Genomic DNA, 23,832 nt, shown 5'->3' with positions numbered 1-23,832 from the left:
CAGAAAACAGCTTCATTCTACCTTTACAGTTTCATATTAGAATTCTAGGTTGTAAATCATCTCCATTCAAAGTTAACTACCATTCCCCAGGATTTTCTGGGCCCCCAGGGTACAGCTGAGAAATCTGATAGCATTATGAGTCTTGAACATTTGTAAGGGAGCGGGATTTTCTGGAAAGGTTTTAGAATCTCGCCTTTACTCCAGGTATTGTGAAATCCCACATGTGAATGTACTCAATGTACATCTTTTTCATTCATTTTGCTGCACACTTGTCTGGACTTTCAATCTGGAAATTATTCTTGTGTTTTTGTCGTCATCATTGCTGTTAATAGTTCTATTTTTGCTGTTCTGCTTCAGACAGTTATTCATTTCTTGGATGGATCTTCTCATTTTCTTGATTTTTATCTCCTATAACCTGTCCATGTATTTTTTTAAATTTTTTTTCCATGATCTCTCTCTGATGTTAGCTTCCAACCCTTTCCACTGAACAAAAAATTAAATCAGCAATCACTGTTTTAATTTCAAAAGCACTTGTTCTGATTTGTAAAAATAAGCATGTAGCATGTTGTCTTATATTTTAAATGTACTGACTTATCTCTGAGAACCTTAGAGTCTCTCTCTTAGTTCCTGTTTACCTTTGTTTTGAGCTGTTTCTTTCTTGTTAGAGATTATCCATGTTTATGAACATGAGTCATGTCCTTAAACATTGATTAGAAGCTCTTTATGAAAGGGCAAAATCAGAGGGTGATTTTCATAGATATCTTCAAGTGCCTGTAGGGAAGTTCATTTTCTCCAAAGAACCCTCCAAACTCCGATCTCTTGGCTAAAACCTAGCTGTCTATGGATGTACATGCATATTTTACATAATCCCCATTTTTCATCTGGGCCTTCATCTCCATAACCCCTATGCCTGGTGTGAGGTTTCTCCAGAGAGAAAACCTCTCTCCACACAATTCATGGCCCCATCTTTGCGGGAACAAGTTAGGAGCTACCTCTTCCCTCTCCAGTCCCACCTTCCATGGTATCTAGCACCTGAGACCTCCTGACCCCTCAGAGTTCTGCAGGGGTAAATGCTTTGCTTCTTGGTGATGGATCTCCTCCGACATACACCCCTTATTTCAACATGATGATCCCCAATCCTGCGAAGGTATTTACCACTCCTCTAACCCAATTGATGCCTTTGTGGATAGCAGATGATATGGGTGGTTTCCCCTAGTTTCATCAGTAATGGGGTTTCTATAGGTTTTTCTTGTTCTCCTTGTTATCTGAGTGTGAATTTCAAAAGAAGAGGCACAGAGACACATCTCTGTCTACTCAATTGTCTTAAAAACACAAGTCTGTATCAAGTAAACATTAAGTCTATACTGAGGCTACCCTATCTTTTACTCCTCTCAGCTTTTAACGATGCATTAAGTAGAACTGAGGTCCAAAGAGGTTAATTTCTCTTCCCAAAGTCAGAGTTGGAGAGTGGTTAAGAACACAAGTCTGCATCAGGGCAAACCACACTTTCTCCTACTCTCTGTTTTCACCAATGTGCTGAGAAAAGGGGGGGGGGGGAATACAGTGAAGTCTGGGTTGTTAGCTGGTAGCACAACATGAGGAAGCCCTTTGAGGAAGTAAAGGTCCCAGTATTTGCTAGAACTTCAAGTTGGGGAGGCACTTCCTTTACGCCATTCCTGAGACACATAAACTGGGATACTGAGAAATTAGTGGATCAGAGAAAAGAAGAGGTGACCCCTCAAGTTGATCAACCCTGGAGTCCCCTATTTAGCAAGTAGAATTTCCAGGACTGCAGCCTGTGGTCTCTTTCATGTCCTGACTAAACACTGAGACTCATAGGGAAAATGAACAGTCAAAATTACACAGAACAGAACCAAAATAAATAGGCACATTCCATTTCAAGCGGCTCACACTTTTATCATAAAATACAAACTTTCTAAAATTAAGTGTCTTACTTCTATTTTACCAATAACAACAACAACAAAAATCACTCATGTTAGCTAAATACAGGTGCATATGTGGTTAAGCAAGTGAGTATGACGAGGAGGACTGTGTGTGTGTGTGTGTGTGTGTGTGATGTTAGGGGGGTGTATGTGTCTGTGTGTGTGTGTGTCTGTGTGTGTATGAATGTTGGTCAATAGATGAGTCTGGTCTTGCTGTGTTCTGTCTGGGACCTGGTTGGAACCTTGGTTTTCCAAACTTCCTACCAAGCTGTTGCAGAATCCAGAATTCCAGAGCCCTTTGCCCTGATCTAAGGGCTAAGGTAGAAGGAGGGAGAAGAGAAGGAGATCTAAAAATTTATGCCATTCCCACTAGAGGAAAAATAGGGGCTGTTCATCAGGGGTCCACCAGACGTCGAGCCGAACCTGGAAGAGAAAGAAGATGGACGTCATGATGAAGTTTCTGATGGTAGCGGAGACATTAGAAAAAAAAAAAATTTATATTAATCTTGTGGCTGTCAAAGACTGTGAAGATTATGACAGGTTTGGAAGCTAAAAGCTTTCATGTAAGAAGAAAAAAAATGCTTTGGCACTTGGAAAACAAGATATTAAATTGGTACAAGTGGAAAACAAAAAAAGAGCTTATTGGTCACCCATTTTGTACAAGGCCAGTGACCCCGTTCCGTCCAGGCCCACACGGCAGGGAGCCTCTCAGTGTAGCTCAGCACCTTACCTGTGGGACTGTGGCCATTCTCCTGTCTTGGAGAACCAGGCTTGTCCCTCAGGAACTTCAGACCACACTTGAGCACTCAGGGATCCCTCCCATGGTGAGCTCTGACTCCAGACAACCCCAGGACTCATTCTCTGCTTATTGCACCAGCTAATTCAGCCCCCCACACACACACACACAAACCTCCCTCCCACCCCGTGTCAACACCAGTCCCCAAAATGAGCTGAGACCCTATGGAGTGCCCGGGACTTCGCTAGACTCCAGGCTTCTTCAAAGGTGGGAATACGCCTGCCTACTCCTCCCTGGAACACCCCTAGTCATACTTCAAAATAGAGCGCCAAAGCCATCTCCTCGGTGAAGCCTGCCCCGAATTCCTCTCCAGAAGGAACCATTGACTCACACTTCTGGGATCCTATTGCAATTTTGTCACCTGTCTGCCAAAATATGTTGAATGAATGGGAACAGAGATCAATATAAATTGCAGCAAATGGCTAGATTTAGTCTAATCCAGGGATTCTCAGTCACTTTTCATCTGGGCAGATGCATATTACACAAGATGTTCACATTCATGTCACTCTCCCGTGAATTGATGAAACCAAAAAGGGGGTGAGGGAGGGAAGAACCCTGGGAACACACAGCATTCATTCATAATGCCTCAGCTGATCATCAGTGTCTGTCGCTGGGAGTCCAGGACAGCTGGTTTTGGGGTTATGTTTCATTCCTTTCTCACTGAAATCAATTCCATGAGAGGAGGAACATATATCTGGGCTGTCTACCACTTTACACCCGGCCTCCAGTCCAGACTTGGCGTGAGGTAGGTGCCTGATAAGCAATTATGCTCTGGTAACCCATCTCTTTTTCTCTTTCTCAAAAACCAAATTGGAAGAGAAATGACTGAAAGTGATACTATTACAGGAATACCCTAGAGTCCAATCTGACTTACAAAACAAAGGCAGTGATCCATACTTCAGCATTTAATAATTGTGGTAACAAACTACCAGCAATACATCTCAGGTCTGACTGTCCCGCCCCACGCATTTAGGTCCTGCAGGTTGAGAACTTCAGATTGGATTGACTGCTAAGAGCAGGGTCTGTAGAGGACACACCGGGAGGACCAAGAGGAGGGCTAATCTCTGTGGGCTGGAGCTGACCAGGAAGACTTCCTGGAGGAAGAGGAGGCGATCAAGTGGCTCCTGAGCTTGGTGAACGGTTCCCACGCTGGCAGCTCCAGAATAGTTATTTGTGTGCTCTTAGTTCTCAAGCACTGTTGGGAAGATGAGTTGTGCCGTTTTCCTACCCTGACGCGTGTGCACAGCCTGACTGGGCAGAGGCCCTCGAGGGAGGGCTCTGCCTGTGCCTCCCTGCGAACTCACACGCCACCCTGCTCCTCCCCTCCCAGGTCATGTCTCTTGGTTGTCCCCTTGCTCCTGCTCCGGATCCAGAGGAAGTGCCGACACTCCTCGTCCATCACTGAAGCCCATGTGTCCTGCCTGTCCTGCCCAGCCCAGCCCAGCGTCTGCTAGACCTCATTGCATCCAGCACCCGGTAGCCCCCAAGATCCTTCCTGTGCTCACTGTTCCCTGTGTTTTATCCTACAGGGCCTGGGCTCCCTTTTCATCAGCCTGTGACCCCTACTTCTCTCCTCCAGGAAACAGCCTTCGCTTGGCTTTCTGCACTCCTCACCTCCCGTTTCTCCTCCCCTCCTCATACGTCCTCTCAGCGCAGGCTCCTCTATAGGCCCCAAGCGCCCTACGTTGCTGGAGGTCTGGAATTCAGCCCTCGGGCCCCTTCTCTGTGTGCTGGCATCCCTGGCCCATTGCGTCCCACACCATCTGTCTTTAAATATCATCTAAATGCTAATGGCACCCAAGCAGTACCATTCCCAGCACCCTCTTCTGATCCCCAGACTTATATATCCCCCTGCCAATCAACACCTCCTCTCCGGAGACTGGCAGGCATCTTAAACCTTGCATACACAAGTCCGAATGCTTGATCAAGAGATCCCTGCACCAGTCATCTGACCCCAGCGCCCTGGCATTTCCACTCATCCAGCAGCTCAAGTCAAAATCCTAGGAATCTGTGCAGCTCCTCTTTTCCTCATTCCACATCCAACCACCATCATGTCCTGTCAAGCCCACCAAGAAAATAAACACTCCAGGTCTCCCTGCCATGCTCAATGTCTCCATTTACACCGCCCACCCTCTTGTTTGGACCAAATACAGGCCAGCAACCTGCTTTTCTGCACAGCCCTTACCCTTGTCCCCCTCACTGGACGATGGTAACTTCTTCAGAGAAGGAGAAACTTCAAGAAACTGCCCTCGCCCACTTAAAGTCTTGATGGCTTCCCACTGCTCTGAAAAGAAAATTCCTCCCCGTGCCTCCCGGGCCCTGTCTCGCCAGGCTCTGCACCCACCCCGCCCTCTCTCCCCTATTCGTCATGCTCCAGCTACATTCCCCACCTCAGGCCCTTGCACTTTCTGGTCTTTCTGCCTGGGCTGTTCGCTACCACATGCTACCATGGGCGTCCATGCGTGGCCCAGGCTCCTGCTTCATCCAGCTCCAGCCTTAAGAGAAGCTCTTTCATCCTCTTTCTGTCACCCCAGCACCTGGCTTCAGGAAGGCTGCCCGTTCATTCCCCTGTTGTCTATTTCACTCTGCCTGGCACAGAGGAAGGGCTCAGTGGGACTGTTTGAGTGAGCAAAGCATTTTTGTGAGGACATGGGTCTGCACCCTTTGCCTGGCTTTTCAGACTCGTGTTCTTGTTTTTCCCAACCTCCCAGGCTTCCATTCCACCTGCTGGCCACCAGCACTGGCCGCCACTCCCATTCTTAGCCCACCATTGTCTTCCCAGCCCTGGGCTCTCTCCCACCTCTAAGTCTGCTCTTCCCTCCATCTCCAGCTCGCTCATTTTCTTCTCTCCTCTCTGCTCCTTTGTGGTCCTGATCAGGGCTTCCCAGCGGCTGACTTATGAGACCCTAGACTGCACTTGCTCTTAAGCCCACCAGTTCCAGCTTCTGCAGCGAGTCTCCAGGTTGCAGCATGGAAGGAAGAAGCATATAGTGTCATCTCCAAGGCTGTGAGGACCTCTCACCTTGGGGTCACCTCCAGGCTGCTCTCTCTCCTACCTCCTGTTTTCCTCCCTTCCCCCCTACCCCCACAAGTTCACTCTTAAGTGCATCGGCCTGCTTTGGCCCAGGCCTGGCCATCAGAGCCTCTCAAAATCCAATCCCAACCTCCCTTTTCCAATCTTATTTTCTACCTTTTTCAGGAACAAATTGAATACCTTAACTAGATGCTTTTATTCTCCAGGCGTGGAGCTTGCCACGAGCCTTCCCTCTGAGACCTTCCACCTACTGCATAGAACACATTCTCTAACGGCTAATCCTCCCTGTCCAGAGACCCTCGCTGTCCACCCAGCAGCAAACCTCCCGCCCACTTGATGGTCTTGGGCTGACTTCACAATGCCCCCACCTCATCCACCCTCTCAGAGGAGAGGACCTGTCCTCCTATTGAGTTCTGGGCCCTGGCAGGTTAAATTTACATTCCCTGTGTGTGTTAATGCAACCCTTCCCAGGTGTGCACGAAGCAACATGCCATGACCTGCGTGCAGGATGAAGGAAGGAATGGGGGGGGAGGGGGAAAGAGAGGAAGGGAGGCAGGGAGGAGAGGAAAAAGAGGGAAAAAGGGGAAAAGGGGGAGTGTGGGTTTTATGCTCAAGGAACAGTATCGACCACCCTCCTGAACATTCTCTATGCACGACAGAAAACTAAATGATCTAAGAAATCTGCTTATCTTTATTTCCCAAACAGATCTGAGTAGGGAAATCACTTTCTACCAAGCATCCTCTTAAGCAGGGGCTTAGGGGACCCCTGACGAAGAGTGGAAGCAGGGTTGGCTGCTGACACACAGGGAAGGGTGTCTATGAGGGCGGTGGGCAGAGTCATGTTGCTGGGGCAGTTCGGCCCCAAGCCCACAAATGGAGTTTCTCAAGCTGGGCGCACATCCCCCCAGGAGTGCCTGGAGACTGGGTCCTCGGGACTGGCACGGCTCCTGCCTCTGGGGGCACCGATATTCTTTGAGGACTGAGTGAGTGGGATGAACAGAACACACACGTTTCTGACTGACCAGCATGAAACACCTGCGTGAATTTGCAGCTAAAATGTTGAGTTTGTCGTTTGCTGTTAAGTCCCTCTCCTTTGCTGTTTAGGGCCGTTTGTACAAAGAGACGAACAGCCCTGGTAAGCCGTGGAGCCCGCTAGCAGAGCCCCCATGGCGTCGCCAGGTTGTTTAGATCAGCCTGGCCAGGGCCAGGTGGGCGAGCACAGGGTGGGCTGGGAGAAGGCCACTTGGCCGTGCCCGCTGTGGACCAAGCAGGTGGGTGAAGGCGCCACCCCCTGCCCTGCTGTGGACGGAGTAGCCATCACTGCCTCCTGCCGTTACACCCCTGCAGCCCACCAGAGCTGCAGTCCCAAAATGGACCCACCAAAGGGTCCCCAGGTCCCACTCACCTCCCCAGCGGGTGGTCCAGGAGCCACACAGCGAGTGGCAGAGGTTCCAGGCCCTCCCCTCCCCGCAGCCACGGAACACAGCCACGGAGAAGGCACCCTGAACCCAGCAGGCCGGCCTCCCGGCTCCAGCAGCCCTCTGGGTGCAAGCTGACGGGGGTGGGGCTGCGGATGGGGGAGGGGTTAGGACTCACCCATATGCCTGCGTGGGGAAGAGGAACTGCGGCCCATCTCCTGCCATGGGCGAAGGGTCTCGGGGATTGCTGGACAGCTTTGGAGGCGTCCTCTGGGGGTACGTATAGTTGGGCTGGACGAACGGGATGTAGCTCAGCAGGGGGGCGTAGGAAGAGCGGAAAATCTGCTGCCCCATCTGCTGAGGATTGTACGGTGTCACCTGTGGTTCAGAGGGGCGGAAGGTGAGGGACCTCACAGCTCCCTCCTCTGCCCTGACCCCATCCCCACACGGCAGCCCCCAGCCCCGTTCCTGTGAGATCCCTAGGGGACAGTAGGCTGGGATGGAAGAAGCGCAGGGCTCAACCTGTGTCTGTGGCCCTGGATTCATCTGAGCCTCAGTTTCCTCCTCTATAAAATGGGCAGACGCTGCACCCACTGTGTGGGACTGTGTCCGCTGATGGAAGGGACCGCACGCTACGCTTATTAATTCCACTCTCTTCCTCGTCTCCCTTCCTTCCCTTTGTCAATAACTATCCCCAAAGTCTCTTGCTCCTAAGCCTTTTACCATCTCAGAAGAAAAACTGTTGATATTTGCACATGCCTGGCTTCTCTCCTAGAATTACAGCTGATTCCCAGGCCAGGGCAGCGCTGCCCAGTGGAGATCCCTGCCACGAGTGACGGGAATGTTCTAGCGGCACTGTCCAGAGTTAGCCACTGGCCACTCAGCTAACGGGAGCGAGAAACTGAATCTTTAATTGTATTGATTTTAGATGATTTAGATAGAAAAAGTCGTGCATGACGGGCGGCTGCAGTGTTGGGCAGGCGAGGAGAAAGGACTCAGACAACAATGAGATTCTGCTCCAATCTAGAGGCGCACAACAGGGCCCCGTGGGATTTCTGGACCAGACACCCCTCAAGAACGCCCGTTCTTGCCACGACAAGGCAGGGTCCCACCTGTCTTCCTGATAGGGCCTCAGCCCCAAGGCAGGACCTGACACACAGTAGCTGCCTGATGAACACGGGATGAGTTCAAGAGAGAAAAAGGGAGGACGCACGGGGGGAGGTCAGGGGTGAGGACTAAGGTCTTACTTGAGAAGCACCGGGGGCTGTCGCCGACGTCTCCTGTGGGCTGACTTCCACAGCCAAAACTGGACCACCTCTGGGATTTCCGCTTGAACAGCAAGAGTCTGGGGCCCAAGCTGTTCAGGGATTCAGCGGCTGACAGCCCCTCTCACCCCACATTCCCTGGCACTTCCTGAGCACGAGGGCGCGCTGGGCCCACACACGGGCCCCTCCCATAAGCTCCAAACAGTCCTGGGAAGGAGGCCCATTATTATCGCCACGTCAGAGAGGAGGAACAGGCCCAGAGAATCTGGGAGTCTTGCTTACTAAAGCTACGGAGCCTCAGTCTTGGTCAGAACCCGGCAGGCCGAGCCCGGGCCGCGCTCGCTCCCTTGAAGCCTGGGCCCCCTGGACATGCTGAACTGGGGATGCTGGACAGGGCGCCAAAAGCCCCAGGGGACAAGGCCAGAGAGCCCCAAGGGCTGCAGAGGGAGCCCAGGATGGCACCTGCTAGGACAGACACCCCAGGGTGAGGACAGCAGAGCTGCCCCCCGGTTTTCACGGGGGAGGGGGTAACCTGGGAGGAAGCCGACACGAAAGAGAAGGGGCAGGTCCTGCCACTTACACACATTCCACTCAAAATGTGTCTTAACTATGCACGGCCGACAAAAACCATAAAATACAACTCCGCGCCCTCCTGGAGCCACTTCCACGAGACACGCTCCACTGACAGGCGGCAACGGAACAGAAGCCGAGAATGTCCCCTATGAATAAAAACCTTTGTGTAGATGGCACTGGAAGCTGCCTAAGACATCAGTCAGTGACACTGGTGGCCTCGAAGATTTTTCAATTTTGTCCAGTATCCTTATGTTACTTTTAAAAATAGATGCGTGCACACAGCTCTGTGTAAAAGCGCTCTCGGGAGCCAGGTCGCGCTCACAGTGCAAGTGCCGCGGTCGGCCGGGCTCTGTGTCCACCAGAGGCAAAGCTCCTGCTGCTGTCCTGATCCAGGTGACCGCTGGACCCCCGGACATGGGTCCTGCCCTGCCTTGGGGACATCCTAACACAGGCACTTCAGGGTGCAGTTTGCAGAGGAGAGGGGCTCCCGGGAGAGAGGAGAGGCACAGGGCCTGAGCTCCAGGTGGACGTCTGTCCACCTCAATGCCAGCCTGGCCACTCACAACGAAGCAGGTGCCCGGCTCTACCCGTACACCCCGTCCCTGCCCGAGACGCTGGGTCTCTCTGCCTCAGCCCCCGCCTTTGGCTGCCTTGCCGAGCTGTTCTGGGTCTTCACTCCTGTCGCTGCTTTATTTTGACTCTGCGTGCTTGCGTGGGTCTATACGAGAAGCAGTCGGCCTCGGAGGCTGGGGGCACAGACCCTGAGGCCAGGCTGCCCAAGGCCAGACTCCGGTTCTACGTGACTGTCCAGCAGGTATCGCTCTGTCCCCTCAGCCTACCCACAGACAGCCAGCTGGGTTTCAGGCTAACGGCAACTACTTGCCCCATACAATATTTGGCACATAGAAAAATTCGTTAGCCTTCGTCTGGAATTCAAGTGTAACTGGGTATTCTGTATTTTGTCTGGCAAACCAGCGAGGAAGGGACGTGACGCAGGCCCTGACCCATGGACATGCCCTGCACCAGCTCCCGGTGGGGCTCTGGGGGCTTCTTACTGCTCCTGCAACTCTATCTTTGGCTCCAGACCTCAAAGTAATATAGATGGAATAGAACAGAACCCAAGCCATTGCCCAGCTCAGTCAACCTACAGAACCTATGGGTGAAGGGAAAATATTCTCTGTTGAAAGTCTCTGAGATTTTGAGGCTATTTGCTGTTACTGCCACCGCTAACTTAGAGGTCAACTCTACGACCTTGGACTCGATGTGGAATCCCTCTGTGCCTCCGTTTCTTCATCTCTTCACCTGCTCACACAGGGCTGGTGTGGTGGTTAGGCTCAGCCCTGAGGGGAGGGCCTGGCACATCGTGGTGTTCTGTGTGTTCGTGGAGGGAACCAGGCTCACACCTCCCTACACGGGCTGGGACCTGTGACTGCTCTGGCACCATGGCCGGGCGGAGAGGGTGGGTGACACCCGCTGGACACACAGGGAGCAGGTGCCCTGACCCAATGGCCTCGATGGAGTTAGGCCAGAGGAAGAAAAGCGGTTTACTCACCTGACGGGAGTAGCACCCCAGCTGGGGGTGCAGGGCCTGCTGATAGGGCATCCTGGCTGCCCGCTGAGGGTACAGGCCCTGGGGAGAGAAGGCAGAGGCTCAGTGCCCAGGGAGACTCCCAGTCAGAGCGCAGCTGCTCAACTCCGTTTCCGGCCCGAGGCCCCGATGCAGCTGGGTGTCCCCCACCGCGCTCCCAGACTGAGCAAGCAGCTTTACACCACCGTCGCGAAGTCCCTACAGAGCAGCAGTCACGGCCTTTTCAGTGTCTAAGAGCATCTGGAGCCTGACTGCCTCTGAGCCCCAGACCTGCCCCCTCGGGCTGTGTGACCCTGGGCAAGTCACCTGGCCACCTGAGCCTCTTTCCTTGTCACGTGTGTGCAGACAGACACACCTGAGGAGCTGGCCATGTTATCTTTTTGCTCTCTACACCCCTCTCCCTGAACCCCATTGCTGCTCAAGACATGGGGTGCCCGGGTGTGTCTTTGTGTGCTGAAGTTAGTGTCAGGTTTATGCAAGCACAGCTGCTCGAGTGCTCCCTGAGTCTCCGCCCTCCACATTAGCTCTGCCTTCTGCAGCGAGCACCCCCAGGCTGCGATCCCCCCACTGCGCCGCTGCTGGCTCCCTAGATCTGTGGAAACACACAGGCTTTTCAGGAGACAGTGTCATTACCATGACGAGCGACGCGGTATGACTTGAAGGGCATTTCTAGTTGTTTGAACTGTAATTCTGTAAAATCACAGGCAAGGGTAAATGAATATTCAGGCTTCCTTGCAGGAAGCCCTGCGCCTTCTCCCCTTCACATTCCTCCTTCTTGGGAGCAGAGTTCCTGTGTGCTGGGCAGCCTTCCCCGGTGCTGGGACTTAGTCCTCTACCCTCTGCCACTTTGCAGCGGCTCTCTGGGAAAGCTGGACCTGGAATCTCATCTTTATTCCTAACACCAAACAAGAAAGGAAACGAGGAAAGGCTGCTCCCCAGCTCTCCTCCCTGTCTCCCTAGAGCTGCAGAACCTCTGACCCTGCTTCCTAGGAAGATCTGGCTCTAAAATAATAAAAAATCGACATCAATATCATATTTTTAGTTTTATAAAACCCTACCCCATACATGGACCCCACTAACGTTATAGCTGTATCTAAGAATAAGCTGCCGGTATGATCACTGTGAATCCATTTCGCAAGTGAAGGAACCAGAGCTCGGAGCTTTTAGCTAACTCGCCCGTGGCCTCTCGGCTTGGACATGGCGTTCCCTTAAACACAAGTGCACGGATCCCCAAACCTACTTCCTTGTCTTATGTGAGCCGTCTTGAAGCTGGGTGGCCCTATGAGGCCATGGAGAGCTGGGAAAAAGTAAACTACCGCAACATTCCTTCCCCAGCCAGGGTGGGCCTCAGCAGGAGTCAGTCGGCACCCACACTGTCCCCACAGGGCCCAGGGCCCTACCAGCCAAGGCCCTCAACCACGTCTGTCCAGAGGCGAGGACTTGGCGTCAGCCCTGGCCACCAAGGGCTCGCAGGTGTGGAAAATAGGCCCCAACCTCCCCTGCGCCCAAGAAATCAACACAACACGTGGGTTTACATGGTGAGCCCTGGCGGCACAGTGACTTGATTTACGCAAACGCCAAGCTGCGGCTTTCCAGGCGGGGTGCGCCGAGGGCAGGGCCGGGATTTGTCCTCACGGACCTGGCCTCCCTGCTTTTCAGTCACCTCCGGATCCCTCCCCTGGCCCTATGCCTGGCCTGTCAGCAGTGAAAAGCAAAAGTTTTTTAAATAACTCAAGTGAATGAATCGATAAATAAACAAAAAGGAGTAAATCAGCGAGTAAGTGAATAAATGGCGGGACCACGAATGAGCAAACACAAAAGGGGAGGACAGGAGAACACGGCGAATGAGCCGGCAGGTCCACGAGCAGGCGTTTCTCTCCACCTGGGCCATGACCGCCGTGACATGTGAAGGCAGCGAGGCCTTCCCGGCTCTTGGGTCAGGCTTCCCAACTCCTGCTCGCCTCCACCGGGGAGCTTTCTACCTGGGTGAGGAGAGGGTGGGCACCCGTGCTCTTTAGCAAATGAAAAAAAAAAAAAAAACAAAAACAAAAACAAACCAAACCAAACTGAAAAGTAAAACACCAGCTGCACTACTTCAGCTCTCATTTAAAATTCAGCAGCCAGGCCTGGTGGACCAGCTCAGAGACGCATTTCCTGGACTGGAGAAGGCCCAGCTTCCACCTTGCGCAGGACACCCATGCAGGGGGTGGTGACGCCGTGTCTGGGAGGAGCCAGAGAGGGGCAGAAAACAAAACGCCCAGGCGCTGAGGGCCCTCCCGAGAAACTGAGCACTGCCCCTCAGGGACTGTTTACACTTCTGGATTGGACTGAAGTTTTAACTAAAGTGGACATTTATTTGATTTCTTCCTCCTCCTACCCAGTGGGCAGCAGCTCTTAAGGGAGATTAAGTTAAATAGACAAACCAAAGAAACGACATTTTCCCCACGAAAGTAAGTTCTGTGAAGCACAATTTCCAGCCCAGCTATTGTTTCACACCAGCCCTTGTATCTGGCACCAAATACCTTGCAGCTATGAGACAAAAGCCAAGAATGTCCTTCATTGTGTTGGGGCAAAAGACCTAAACTGGAGTCCCCTCCATGCGTGTCATCTAACTACAAAGGAAGCCCCGGAGTCGGGGGGGCGGCAGCTACTCTGGGAGCCCAGGCACTTGCTCAGACTTGCAAAGCAGCGCTGGACCACACAGCCCGGAGTCAGCGGGATTCAGACCGTGGGAAACCAGAAGCGCGTGCACGTGCCTGTGTGAGCATGTGGACGTGTGCGTAGCCACGGGCTTCATCTGATGTCCCAGAGGCTCTGCAAGTCACAGCCCCTCGGGGCCGGAGCCCCCAGGGCTGACCTGCCAGAGAGCTGGGACCTGTCACTCACCTGGTACTGTGGGAAGGTGGAGTGATTCGTGAACACCGGTGGAGGTGGGTAGTTGAGGTTAAGCCAGAGTGGCTGGTTCAGGGTTGCTGAGGTCAAGGTGGTGGCGAAGCGGGGTGTGAAAACATTCCCCGTGTACTTGAGGTTGTTCTTGTCGGCCATGGTGGCAGGTGGGTTAACTGTAAGTCATGGGAGAGGTAAACTGTTTTCGTGAGAGTAGGAGGGAAGCAGAGGAGGCCTCCAGCACCCTCCCTACCCCGGGGCTGATGTTCTTAGGGGGTGGGTCCTTGCAGCTCTCAAAGTGTTCTTCAAAGTTGGGGGCAGTTTCCAATTGTTGGAAAACATCATTCATTCGTCCCCACCTTGCCCATTCAGAAGGGGTGAGAAATCCCAGCATAGACTGGCTTGGAGCTTCTGTCTCCATCACCCATGTAAAGGAGGTGGTGCGGCAAAAGAATACAATAAACTGGGTTGCGAGGGCTATATTTTACCTATGTACAAAGCCAAGTTCTTTCAGGAGCTTCCGAAAACAGCCGGTTTTAGACAAACAATAGAATTCATTCTTATCAAATTACTAAAGCAACCAACCCCCTGAGGACATATTTTTGGCCACACTAAGGACTTTGCATGGGTTATCTTATCTACACTGAAATCACTTTTTAAGGAAAATATTTCAAACATGATATAATTGAGTACGGCATGGCCTAAAATTAGTGTGAAGGTGTGGGTGGCTGAGTGGCTCCCGGATATGAATAGTGGGTTCTCTCCCTCTACAATATATCCTGGGGCTTATAGCGTTCAAGGTGGAGGTGCAGTTTCCCCTTTGGGGGCTTTTTTATGAGGGGAGGGCTAAATAGCTGTAGGAGGACAAGTGAAGAACCGAGAGGCACAACGGGCTCCTGTAGAGACAACCCAGAGCCCGGGGTCCTCTTTGACCTGGGTTACCTGGGGACATATGCCAAAGGCAGGTCAAGCAGGCTCCTCGGAATGCCCACGTGACCCTTGAAGTCCAGTTCCACTTCCCTAGTAATTCCCTATAAGGGGCGTGGGGAGAAGGGCGTTGCCTCCATTCTGAGGTGTTAAACAATAATATGCAGAATGTCAGCGACTGCTCCTGCTGCTCACAGCCATTGAGGGCACGCCCCTGCCAGGGGCTGCGGGGGCCTTGAGCCCCTCCCCCCGCAGACTCTCCATGGTGGGGGCCAACTTACGTTTCAGCTCCAGCCCATCCACCTCCATCTTGCTGCGAAGCCTCAGCTGTCCAGTTGGGTTCTTGGTGGCCCCGAGGAACTCACAGAGCAGATTCTTCTCAGCAGGCCACGGAGGCTTCTTGGCCTGCAGGGCCATGGACACGGAACCCGGAGGGTCACTGCAACCCTCCTCACCGCAAGTGTCCTTCGTGTCCTTCGTGTCCTTCGTGTCTTTCGTGTCTTTCGTGTCCTTCGTGTCCTTCGTGTCTTTCGTGTCCTTCCGGCTCTGAGGCCACTGACTAAGAAAGAGGCTCTCTCGGCCTTTGCTTGGCTCCTTGGCACCAGGGTTTCGCTCTACAGGAGGGAAACTGAGTCAGTGACCCTACAAGGCCAGATGCTGGGCGTGGGGAACAGCTATGGACTAAGCAGCAGCTCCTCCGTAGCCCACTCCCAAGGCTCAGACTACTCGCAGGACTTTCCCAGGCGCCTCCTCACTGAAGCCTTCACTGCCCGCTGCCCGTGCTGGCCTGGCCGCTCGTCCTCCATCACCTGTCCACACACCCATGCCTGCCTTCCTCCCCCCCTCCATGCCTCCATTCCTTAGTGCAAGCTCGGGGTACAAAGCTGGCCTGAACACCGTTCTTGCCTTCGGGGAGCACTGGGCTTAGTGAGGCGCTCCGCATCCCCACAGAACATGCGCTCTGAGCTGCACGGGGCCCTCTCATGGACTCCACCCTGCTTCACTGTCTCAGGCGGCTCACCCCCTCGTCAGAGCCAGGCCCTGACCTGGTACGGGGACACTGTGATGAGTCAGAGCCAGACTTGGCCCTGCAGGAGCTCAACACGGAGGGAGAGAGTGCCAGAAATAGCTCCGGGCCAAGGCAGATGGGGAACGTGAGATGAGGGAGGACAGAGAGAGGGTGGCTGAGAAAGCTGTCTGGAGGGCTGGGGGCTTCCGGAAGGAAGTGGGCCTTCCCCAGGGGGACTGCAGGCCAAGGCTAGGACACATCAGGAGACAACTGTGTCGTGGGCGCAGTCAGTGCCAGGCTCAGGCCTCTCTCCAAATAGGTGGGCCATTCCCGCACTGTAGGGCACTGTCTACACCACCTTGGGACCCTCCACAGCAGAAATACGTGTGTCTGCACAGCAGTCCTTTTCACCTATGTTTCCTTCTTAGCGATGGAATTCTTTCTCCCGACAAAAATATGTATGGCACGGAAATTACACCCAGGAGCTGTTTTGGAAGACCTCATCTAGCTGAAGCAGGAAGAAAGCTTCATCTTCCCAGTACCCCTGCCTCCTTCCCTAGAGGCCCCTGCAGGTCTCCATGGCACTTGGCTGGGAAACAGTGGGGGCGCATGGCAGGCACCTCGGATTATGCTGGCTGTGGTCAGGTCAGAAGACCTGGGCCTGGTGTCACCTGCTGAGAGTGCGTCCAATCACACCAGCTTTTGCTGCCCCCACCCAGCCCAGCAGCCTTCAAGCTGATTCTAGACAAGACTGGACCTGCCCGCCCAGTGCCAACCTAGCAAAGGAAAGTGCCTTCCTAGCCTGAGCCAATTTAGGAGAAAATGACATTTTTAGCAAAGCATGTCCCTAGAGTCTCTTCCAAGAGACGCTGGTTGCCGAGTTTAGCCCCCAGCCAGTGTGCTGAAATAACAGTACCCACTAATAATAGCGCTCCCCGCCCCCTGAGACCCACACACCTACAGTCTCACACCCCTCCGGCCACCTGACACCCTTGCTGTTCCTTCAGCTACAGCGCTTCTTCCAGCGTCTGTGCGCGCACACACGTTCCTGTCTTCATCCCTTTGACCTGCTCACGCAGCCACGAGGCCACACACCACAGACACACACACAAACACAGATGCACGCAGGGGCACCCACACTGTATGTTTCTAACACACACACTTATACCCGCAGAGCCTCCTTTGTCTGAACGTTTGTCCACACAGACAACGCATCGGGGTGCGGGGGAGGGCGGGGCGCCACACTTCCGAACCAGTGGGCCCCTCTGACCCAGGCATGACCCTGGGGAAGGCGGCCAGAGGGAAGTCCCCTCTGTCTGGGCAGGGCTCGGTGCCCCCACACCTCCACCCCCCAGCACCTGGCCCCTCAAGGCCTGCCCAGGACCCAGAGGCCAGCTTACTGTCCAAGCTCTGATTCCTGGACCCCTGACTACATTCCGGAAGACAGAAAGCTCTCTAGACGAACCTCATTTCTGTTTCCTCAGGGAGGCAGGTACACGCAGCGCTCAGCTACCCATCCCTACTCACCGCCTGGGGATAGTTTTTCTTCTCCTGGACATGAGTAAACCTACTCTTGCCGTGACTGCCGACTATAGGCAAACATCCCTGCGACCAGTCGGTCTTCTTGGAACCATCTCGACTGAGTGGTGGGAGTGGGTAGAGGAATACTGGGAGGTGGCTGGGCTTCCTGGGCAGGAGGTGGACCCCTCAGTTCTGAGATGGGAAAGCACTTTTCCAAGGCCCTGGGGTCCCAGACACAAACCCCAGCGCCAACAGCCTGGAGCGCGCCTGGAGAGTGGACACACCCACTCTCCCCAGAGAGAGAAGGCCAGGTCTTGTGACCAGAGCAGGTTCCTCCGAGTGACCCCCAGTGCCCATCAGTTCACGCCTCTCCAGCTTAGAGTCCCTGCGCTGTGGTTTCACCCTGGACCAACCAAAGTAAAACACGTGCTTCAATGGACTCTGCAAACTGAGGTGGGGCCAGATTACCAGCGGCCCACGTGCCCGTCCCAGCCCCGCCACAAAGCATGCCGGGGGCCCGCACTAGCTGTGCCCTCCGCACTGGCAGGCGGCAGAGAGGCCTGCAGGGGCTGGATGTGCCTGCCCCTGGACCCTCCTCTGCACGGAGGAGCTGCGTGCCCGGGGCCTGCCACCGCCCCACGGGCTATCTGGGAGGTGCCCCCTCCCGGCCTTGCTCCGGGCCCACTCACCCATCAAGTGGTGCCCCTCCACGGCGGGCTCGGCCTCGGGTTTGGAGCAGATCTTGGCGAACACTGGGAGCTGCCGCTTCTGGGCAGGGAGCTCAGGGAGCTTGTCGGGGGGTGCAAGGGAGGCGGGCGGCGGCAGCAGCAGGAAGGGGCCCGGCCCAGCGGGCTCCCTGGGTGCGGGGCCATTGAACATGCTGTTCTGCAGGAAGTCCTTGATGACTCTCGTCCCCTCCAGCACCATCTTGTTGTCCGGGTCCCGGCATGCTTCTGAGGGCTTCAGCGGGAACTGGGCCAGGAGCTTGCTGATCTCTGAGTTAGAGACGCCCGGGCTGTGGCGCCCGTCCTCTGTCCCCTTGGCGCTCCTAACCTTGGCAGCACGCAGGATGCCTGTGACCGTGGACATGGCAGAATCACAGTCCTGCCGGCTGCCCATAAGGGACGTGGCCACCTTCGGCTCCAGAAGCGTGTCGCTGGCGGTGCAGACAGCTCCTGGGTGCTCCCTGCTGCCCGCTGCCATGGGCGGCGCATGGAGGCTCGGGCCTGGCTGGCCGGGTAGCGCGGGGGAGTTGGGCGGCGCCTGCAGCTCCCCGGGGCTCTCTGACACCAGGATGAGGTGCTCTCTGGTGAGGCTCAAGAACTCCTGCTCCGCCAACAGGGAGATCTCGTCTTTACAGCTGCTGAACTCCAGAGCTCTGCAAGCAGGACAGACGGACAGGCAGCGTCAGTGCCGGGCTCGCTAGGGGGTCATGCAGGGGAGACAGGCCGAGGCCGAGGGGTGCACTCAGCACCTTTCCAGGTAAGAGCAACATGTCGCTTTCTCACGAGGGCGCGCGGCGGCTCGCCACACGTCAGCGCACCTGCACTGAGAGCGTGGTTCTGGGGCAGGACGCTGAGTGCCCCACTCCCTGGAACACTGCGTCTTGCTCAGGGAAACGCGCCTTGATTTCTTCGGTCGTGCCCAGGACCTGAAGCAATAAAGGATCTGCAGCGAAGGGGCCAGGAGAGAGCCCACGGCCATGAGCATGGCGTCCAGGGAGCAGAAGGTGCGTGAGAAAGGGGCGTGTGTGGGGGGGGCTGGAGCGCACGCCTGGCTCTGTCCCTTCCCCGGCTCTGGACGGCTAGCCTCTCAGTACCCGTGTCCTCATCTGGCTAACAGGAAGCCACCGAGGGGCAAAGCACGTTTGGCACGGAGGAAGAGGGACACAGGTGTCCACGAGGAAGTCCACATTAGCCCGCTGGGTCCACGATCGTGAACTCTACCGTGGCGCACAGATGCCTGCGTCTCCCATGGGCATGGAGGCCAGAGGCTGCCTGCTGTGCTGGGCACTCCTTAACCCCTGGGTGACTGGGTCCTGAGTGGGTGGGGGGTACAGGAAAGGGGTTGAGTAGTGAGGGCACTTGGGAGAGCGCAGGGAAGAGCTAACGATAAGGGACCTGTCAGCGTTCGAACGAGGGGACAGCCAGGCCTTCTGCACATCAGCCCACCTGCCTGCAGAAAGCGGCTCCGGCCACAGGGCCCGGGGCTGCACCGGGCGTCGCTGCCTACTTCACGCCAGACCCTGGGACTTCGGGGCTCCCCTTGCCACGTGGTTGTGACACTAAAAGCACCAGTCCTGGTCGGGGAGCACTTGGCGAGCGGGTCCAGGGGCGCTCAGCAAGGACACACGTGGGAGGGCGCGTGTGCGAGACGAGCCGGGGTCCTGCACCAGAAGAGGCGGCCTGGGCCGGCGCCGCCGCCTTCCCTCCGTCCTCTCTTCCTTTCTCTCTCCGCCAACCCCCCCCCCCCCCCCCCGAGCATGCCCCACTCTCACGGCCCTGTCTCCAGGGACAATCACAATAGAGGGGCGTCCATCATGCTCCCAAGGGTTCTGTCCGCCCCCCTCCCCACCCACCCCGCTTCTTCCTTTTCATCTTCATGCTCAAAGGGGATGAGAGACCAGACATCAGAAGGTCCACTTCTCGCCTCTCCCCTCAAAATAACCTGCAAAGCCATCTATAGGGCAATGGCTTTTCTGAATTCGGAAGATACACAGTTATGTTAGTTTTTAGCTTGTGATAAGGGATTGTGATTACACTGATACCACCCAAATAAAAGTCCTGATGTTTGGAGCTACATGCTAAAGTTGGTAAGCAGCTTTAAACTTCATCCTGCAAGGGCCGGCAGGGTCAGGGGAGGTAAGAGGGACGAGACAGGCCGCTGCTTGGGGGGATAGGCCCAGGGGTTCCTGGCGCGCGACTCCCTCTGTTTTTGTCTGGGTTTGGTTTCTGACTTTGTTTTGTGTTTTAGATAAAAGTGGGACACACTACAGGCACCCACACACATCTCTGCTGAATCTTCTAAAACTCCAGCTCCAGGGAAAAGTCAAAGCAGCTTCTAAAAGACTCACAAGTTCCTGTACCAAAAACACCCCACAGGCAGTCTGCCCCTTTCCAGTCCCCGTGTGGGCACACCTGGCCTCCCAGGCCTGGGAGCAGGGCTGGTGGAGAGCACCCAGCAGGAGCTTGTAGTCTACCTTCTCTGGGTGCACGATAGGATCGGGGTTTCTGAGGAGCTGGCATTCCCAGAAGGGGCAGTGAAGGCCAAGATTAGACCCCTCTCCCGGCCCTCCGTGCACACCAAGGCTGCCCAGACACCCAACCATCCCTGGGACAACCTCTACAAACCCCCATTTGAATCCATTGCAGGCCAGCCAGGAAGCCAGGCACCCACCAGTTTGCTCACACTTAATCTTCTCCACGCCCCTAGGCAGTAGACAGTGTCATCTCCACTTTACAGATGGGAAAAGCGGGCCTGAAAGGGGCTCAGGATTTTGTCACTTAGGTGAAGAGGCTGGGTGCAGATGCCAAGGGGCCAATGATTTGCTAACTCCTCCCACTCCTGCCTGCTTCCTTTCCCAAGAGAGTGGCGGAAGACCCCCGCCCAACCATGCTCAGGCTGGGTTTTTGTCCCCAATCTGAAGCAGTCAGAGCATTGCTTGCCTCCTCCCGTTGTCACATTAGTGGGGGACCCCGGATCCTGCACCCAGCTGTCCCTGCCAGCCCCTCGCCAGCTGCATGTCTGATGAGCACGTTTTCTAAGACTCATGCCAATTTGTGAGTAGAAATGTTGAACAGAGAGAGTTTGGGGCCAAGTCTTGGGGACCCTGGCAGGGACCCTCCCCCCAGCCTGACAGTAATCCTGGATCAACATGTTGGGGAACTAATCAATCCATCCCTTCACCAATTTCTGAGCACCTCATTGCAATCAAGAGCCAAAGCACGGTCCCTGGTCAGGATCTCCCCCAACTGTTCCTCTGTCTCCAAGAAAACAAGATTCAGTTGCTCTTACTGTCCAAGATCAGCTCGGCTCAGAACTCAGATGCAACTGTCCGCCTGTGAACCCTCAGGTCGATTCCCATTACAGGGGAACCCGGTACAGGCGAAAGGGAGGCTAAGACCCACACTGGCTCAGCGCCCCCAGGCACTATACCTAGGGGCCTCCTCCCACTTGGATGTCCCCTCTTGCAAGCACTCTGGAACATTCCAGGCTTGTTCCAACCCCAGGCCTTTGCATTTCCTATGCACACCTGATCACCCTGTCATCATCAGGCCTCAGTTCAAGTTTCATTTTCTCAGTGGAGTCTTTCTTGCCCACCCCCTCCAAACGATACCTTCTGCTCCAACGATCTGTTTATTTTCTTTCTAGCTTGTATCGCCATGCTAGAGCGCCTTTTCTTTGCCTTCACTCCCTCACAACAGCCCTGTGGCAGGGACTGCTGCTTGTTCACCAGAGTCCTCAGGGCCTGGAGCACCGGCTGCCACAGACTCCAGCACAGCCACACTTTGGCTGAACAAGGGTCAGCTCCCCTGCCTAGGCCTTGTCAGTCTCCTACAGCTCTTAAAGCCAGACACCTGTTGCCTAAGACTGCGGCTCCTTCTGCTCCTGGCTCGGCTGGACATCTCATCTCTGGCCTGGCAGAGCTGCCGGCTGACCAGGTAGCACCAACCCCCTGCTCCGTCTGGGCCTCCGAACTTGCAGCCTCAACAGGGCAGCCCCACTGGCGACCCCACGCTCAGCCCCCTTCCCCTCAGCAGCCAGCCAGCCACAGGAAGGTGTCGCGCTCCCCACACCCATGCCAGGTCCCAGGCCAGGCAGTTTGCCTGCATTTCCCGACGTCTGCCTTATTTTCTCTTCCTAAGAAGTGGTTCTGAGCCTGGCACCTTTCCCATGCGACTTGCTTTCTCCCTTGAATTGGTAAAAACCATAAAATCTAGCACAGATTCTGTCACAGCGAAGCAAGGAGAGAGGTCAGCCCGGATCCCCGGCTCTGGCGAAGGAAGCCAGTTGCAACGGGCGCCAGGACTCGCGGTGGCCACACCTTGGCTCTACCCAGGATGGCGGCTCTGTGCGCCGAGGCTGAGCGTTATTTCTGCATTCGCAGTGCACGAGTCGTGTGAAAATAAAGGCTATTGACTGGCTGGCACCCCTTCCCAGAATAATGACTAAGCAAGCATGCTGTTCGCTCCCCGACAGCAGTTCTGTGTACATGATAACACAGAGCAAAGATGAAAACTGCTATTCATCTGAGCCAAACAACAGAAAAACGCAAGCAGGAAATTGTTAGTGCTGGAAGAGGACACAAAAACAAATATTTTCTTCCCACTCTGGCATTTCAGACCGACGACAAAAGCAACCAGGCCCAGTGCCTTGGAGCATGGCTGATGGCGAAAGGAAGGAAGTTGGGGTGGGGAGCTCAAACATGGGGTGAGTGGCCCTCCATACACAGGCTGACCTCACATCGTGGGTGACTGTCTGTCTCCTCCACGTGTCGGCTGGGTGGAGCGGCAGAGCTAAGGGTTCAGTCCCTAGAAGGAACTGGAAACTGGATTCAAATCCCCACTATTCCATGGAGACCAGACCTCCATCAAGCTATCTAATGACTTCTGGGCCTCGTTCACGAAATAGTAACACTTCTGGAGAACTAGTGGGCAGCCAGTCACTGTGTTGAGCTCTCTGCGTGAAAAATCTTGTTGTCATCCCCACAACGGGGCCAGCAGGGAAGTGGTACAGTAGACTAATTAAAGTGGTGCCCTATTTGATCACTCGCTAAACCCCCACACTGGTGGTGCAGCCACCTTGTTTTAGTAATAAGCAGAGATTTGGAAAGTTGTTGGGCACCAGGATTAGACTCTTGTTTTTCTTGGGAATCAGCAACCTTCGTGTGAAAGCACCCAGGAGTCACTGGGGATGACATATCCCAAGGGGAAAACCCCAAGGGTGTGGTCAACAGTCAGCCAGATCTGGCGGACTGCAGATGTGTGCAGAGACCCGGCCACACCACCAAGCACAGTCCCTCCCAACGACAGAAACGGGAGCGGAGTAGAGGGCACTAAGTTTTGGGATAGTTTGTGTCAAAAATTCATTCAGGCAATCAGGGCCTCTCTGGTGGCTCAAGGAGTTAAGTTGCAGCACTATGAAGCTGTCTACAACCGCTGCAGTAGGAGTTCATCCCCAGCCAGGGAGGTGACCACATGGCGCCACAGACCTCTCCTAACCTGCCCGCTGCTCCCCTCGGCAGTGTACTTTGGCAATCTGCTCGTTCTGCTCCCCACTCTGTCTCTGGTGAAGCCTCTCACCTCCTGCACCTCTGGCCTGTACACAGCTCTTGCATGCATAAATAAATAAATCGTAAAAGACTCAGATACATGATCCTGGTTTTAAAGTGAAGAGCCCATAGAGTTAGGTCATTTCCACAAGGACAGAATTGAGAAGGGACAAACTGGGTGCAGAGAGGCAATCTCCTTCAGCTACCTCTCTCTATCCCAGGCTGGCTCCCTGAGCCCTGGCCTTCTCTGCAACCGAGATTCGGGAACAGGAAGGGGACTGCAGAAGCCTCCTAATCAGAACGGACAGCCATGGCCAGACCGCCGAGCCCTGCTCTTTCTCGGCTCTACTGCTTTGGAAGTGTGGGGCAGCGGCTGGGAGGCCCATGGGCCAGGGATCCACTCTTGCTCCAGTGCTTCTGTCCCGGTGAACCTGAGTGTGTCCCTCAAGCTCCCTGAGCCTCGGTCTCCTCCTCAACTGGGAATTCATAGCTACCTCTCCCTCGAGGCTGTGATGGATGCAGGCACCACGTACACCCGGCACCTAGTGGAGCCAGCGGGGGTCCTGGCTAGGCCCCAGCCCCTGCTGTCATTTCTCTGGAC

General features: G+C 54.7%; 1 protein-coding gene across 1 annotated transcript in view; it reads right to left on the bottom strand.

The window, feature by feature from the left end:
- Positions 1-2,290: 2,290 nt before the first annotated feature.
- The window catches only part of LOC101634228 (chromosome unknown open reading frame, human C1orf94), a 31,817-nt gene continuing 10,275 nt past the window's right edge, over positions 2,291-23,832 (bottom strand). The window contains exons 2-7 of the mRNA XM_004679427.1: positions 17,650-18,338; positions 14,712-15,044; positions 13,504-13,679; positions 10,582-10,659; positions 7,370-7,569; positions 2,291-2,366 (exon numbers count right to left, since the gene is read on the bottom strand). Of these exons, the coding sequence (XP_004679484.1) occupies positions 2,291-2,366; positions 7,370-7,569; positions 10,582-10,659; positions 13,504-13,679; positions 14,712-15,044; positions 17,650-18,338 (1,552 nt within the window). The remainder of the gene's footprint in view (positions 2,367-7,369; positions 7,570-10,581; positions 10,660-13,503; positions 13,680-14,711; positions 15,045-17,649; positions 18,339-23,832) is intronic.

The sequence above is a fragment of the Condylura cristata genome, unplaced genomic scaffold, assembly GCF_000260355.1.
Source record: "Condylura cristata isolate star-nosed mole 26May11 unplaced genomic scaffold, ConCri1.0 scaffold00008, whole genome shotgun sequence".
In the NCBI taxonomy this organism is placed as follows: domain Eukaryota; kingdom Metazoa; phylum Chordata; class Mammalia; order Eulipotyphla; family Talpidae; genus Condylura; species Condylura cristata.
Note: the sequence above shows the minus strand (reverse complement) of the source record. Positions and strands in the feature narration are given on the sequence as shown.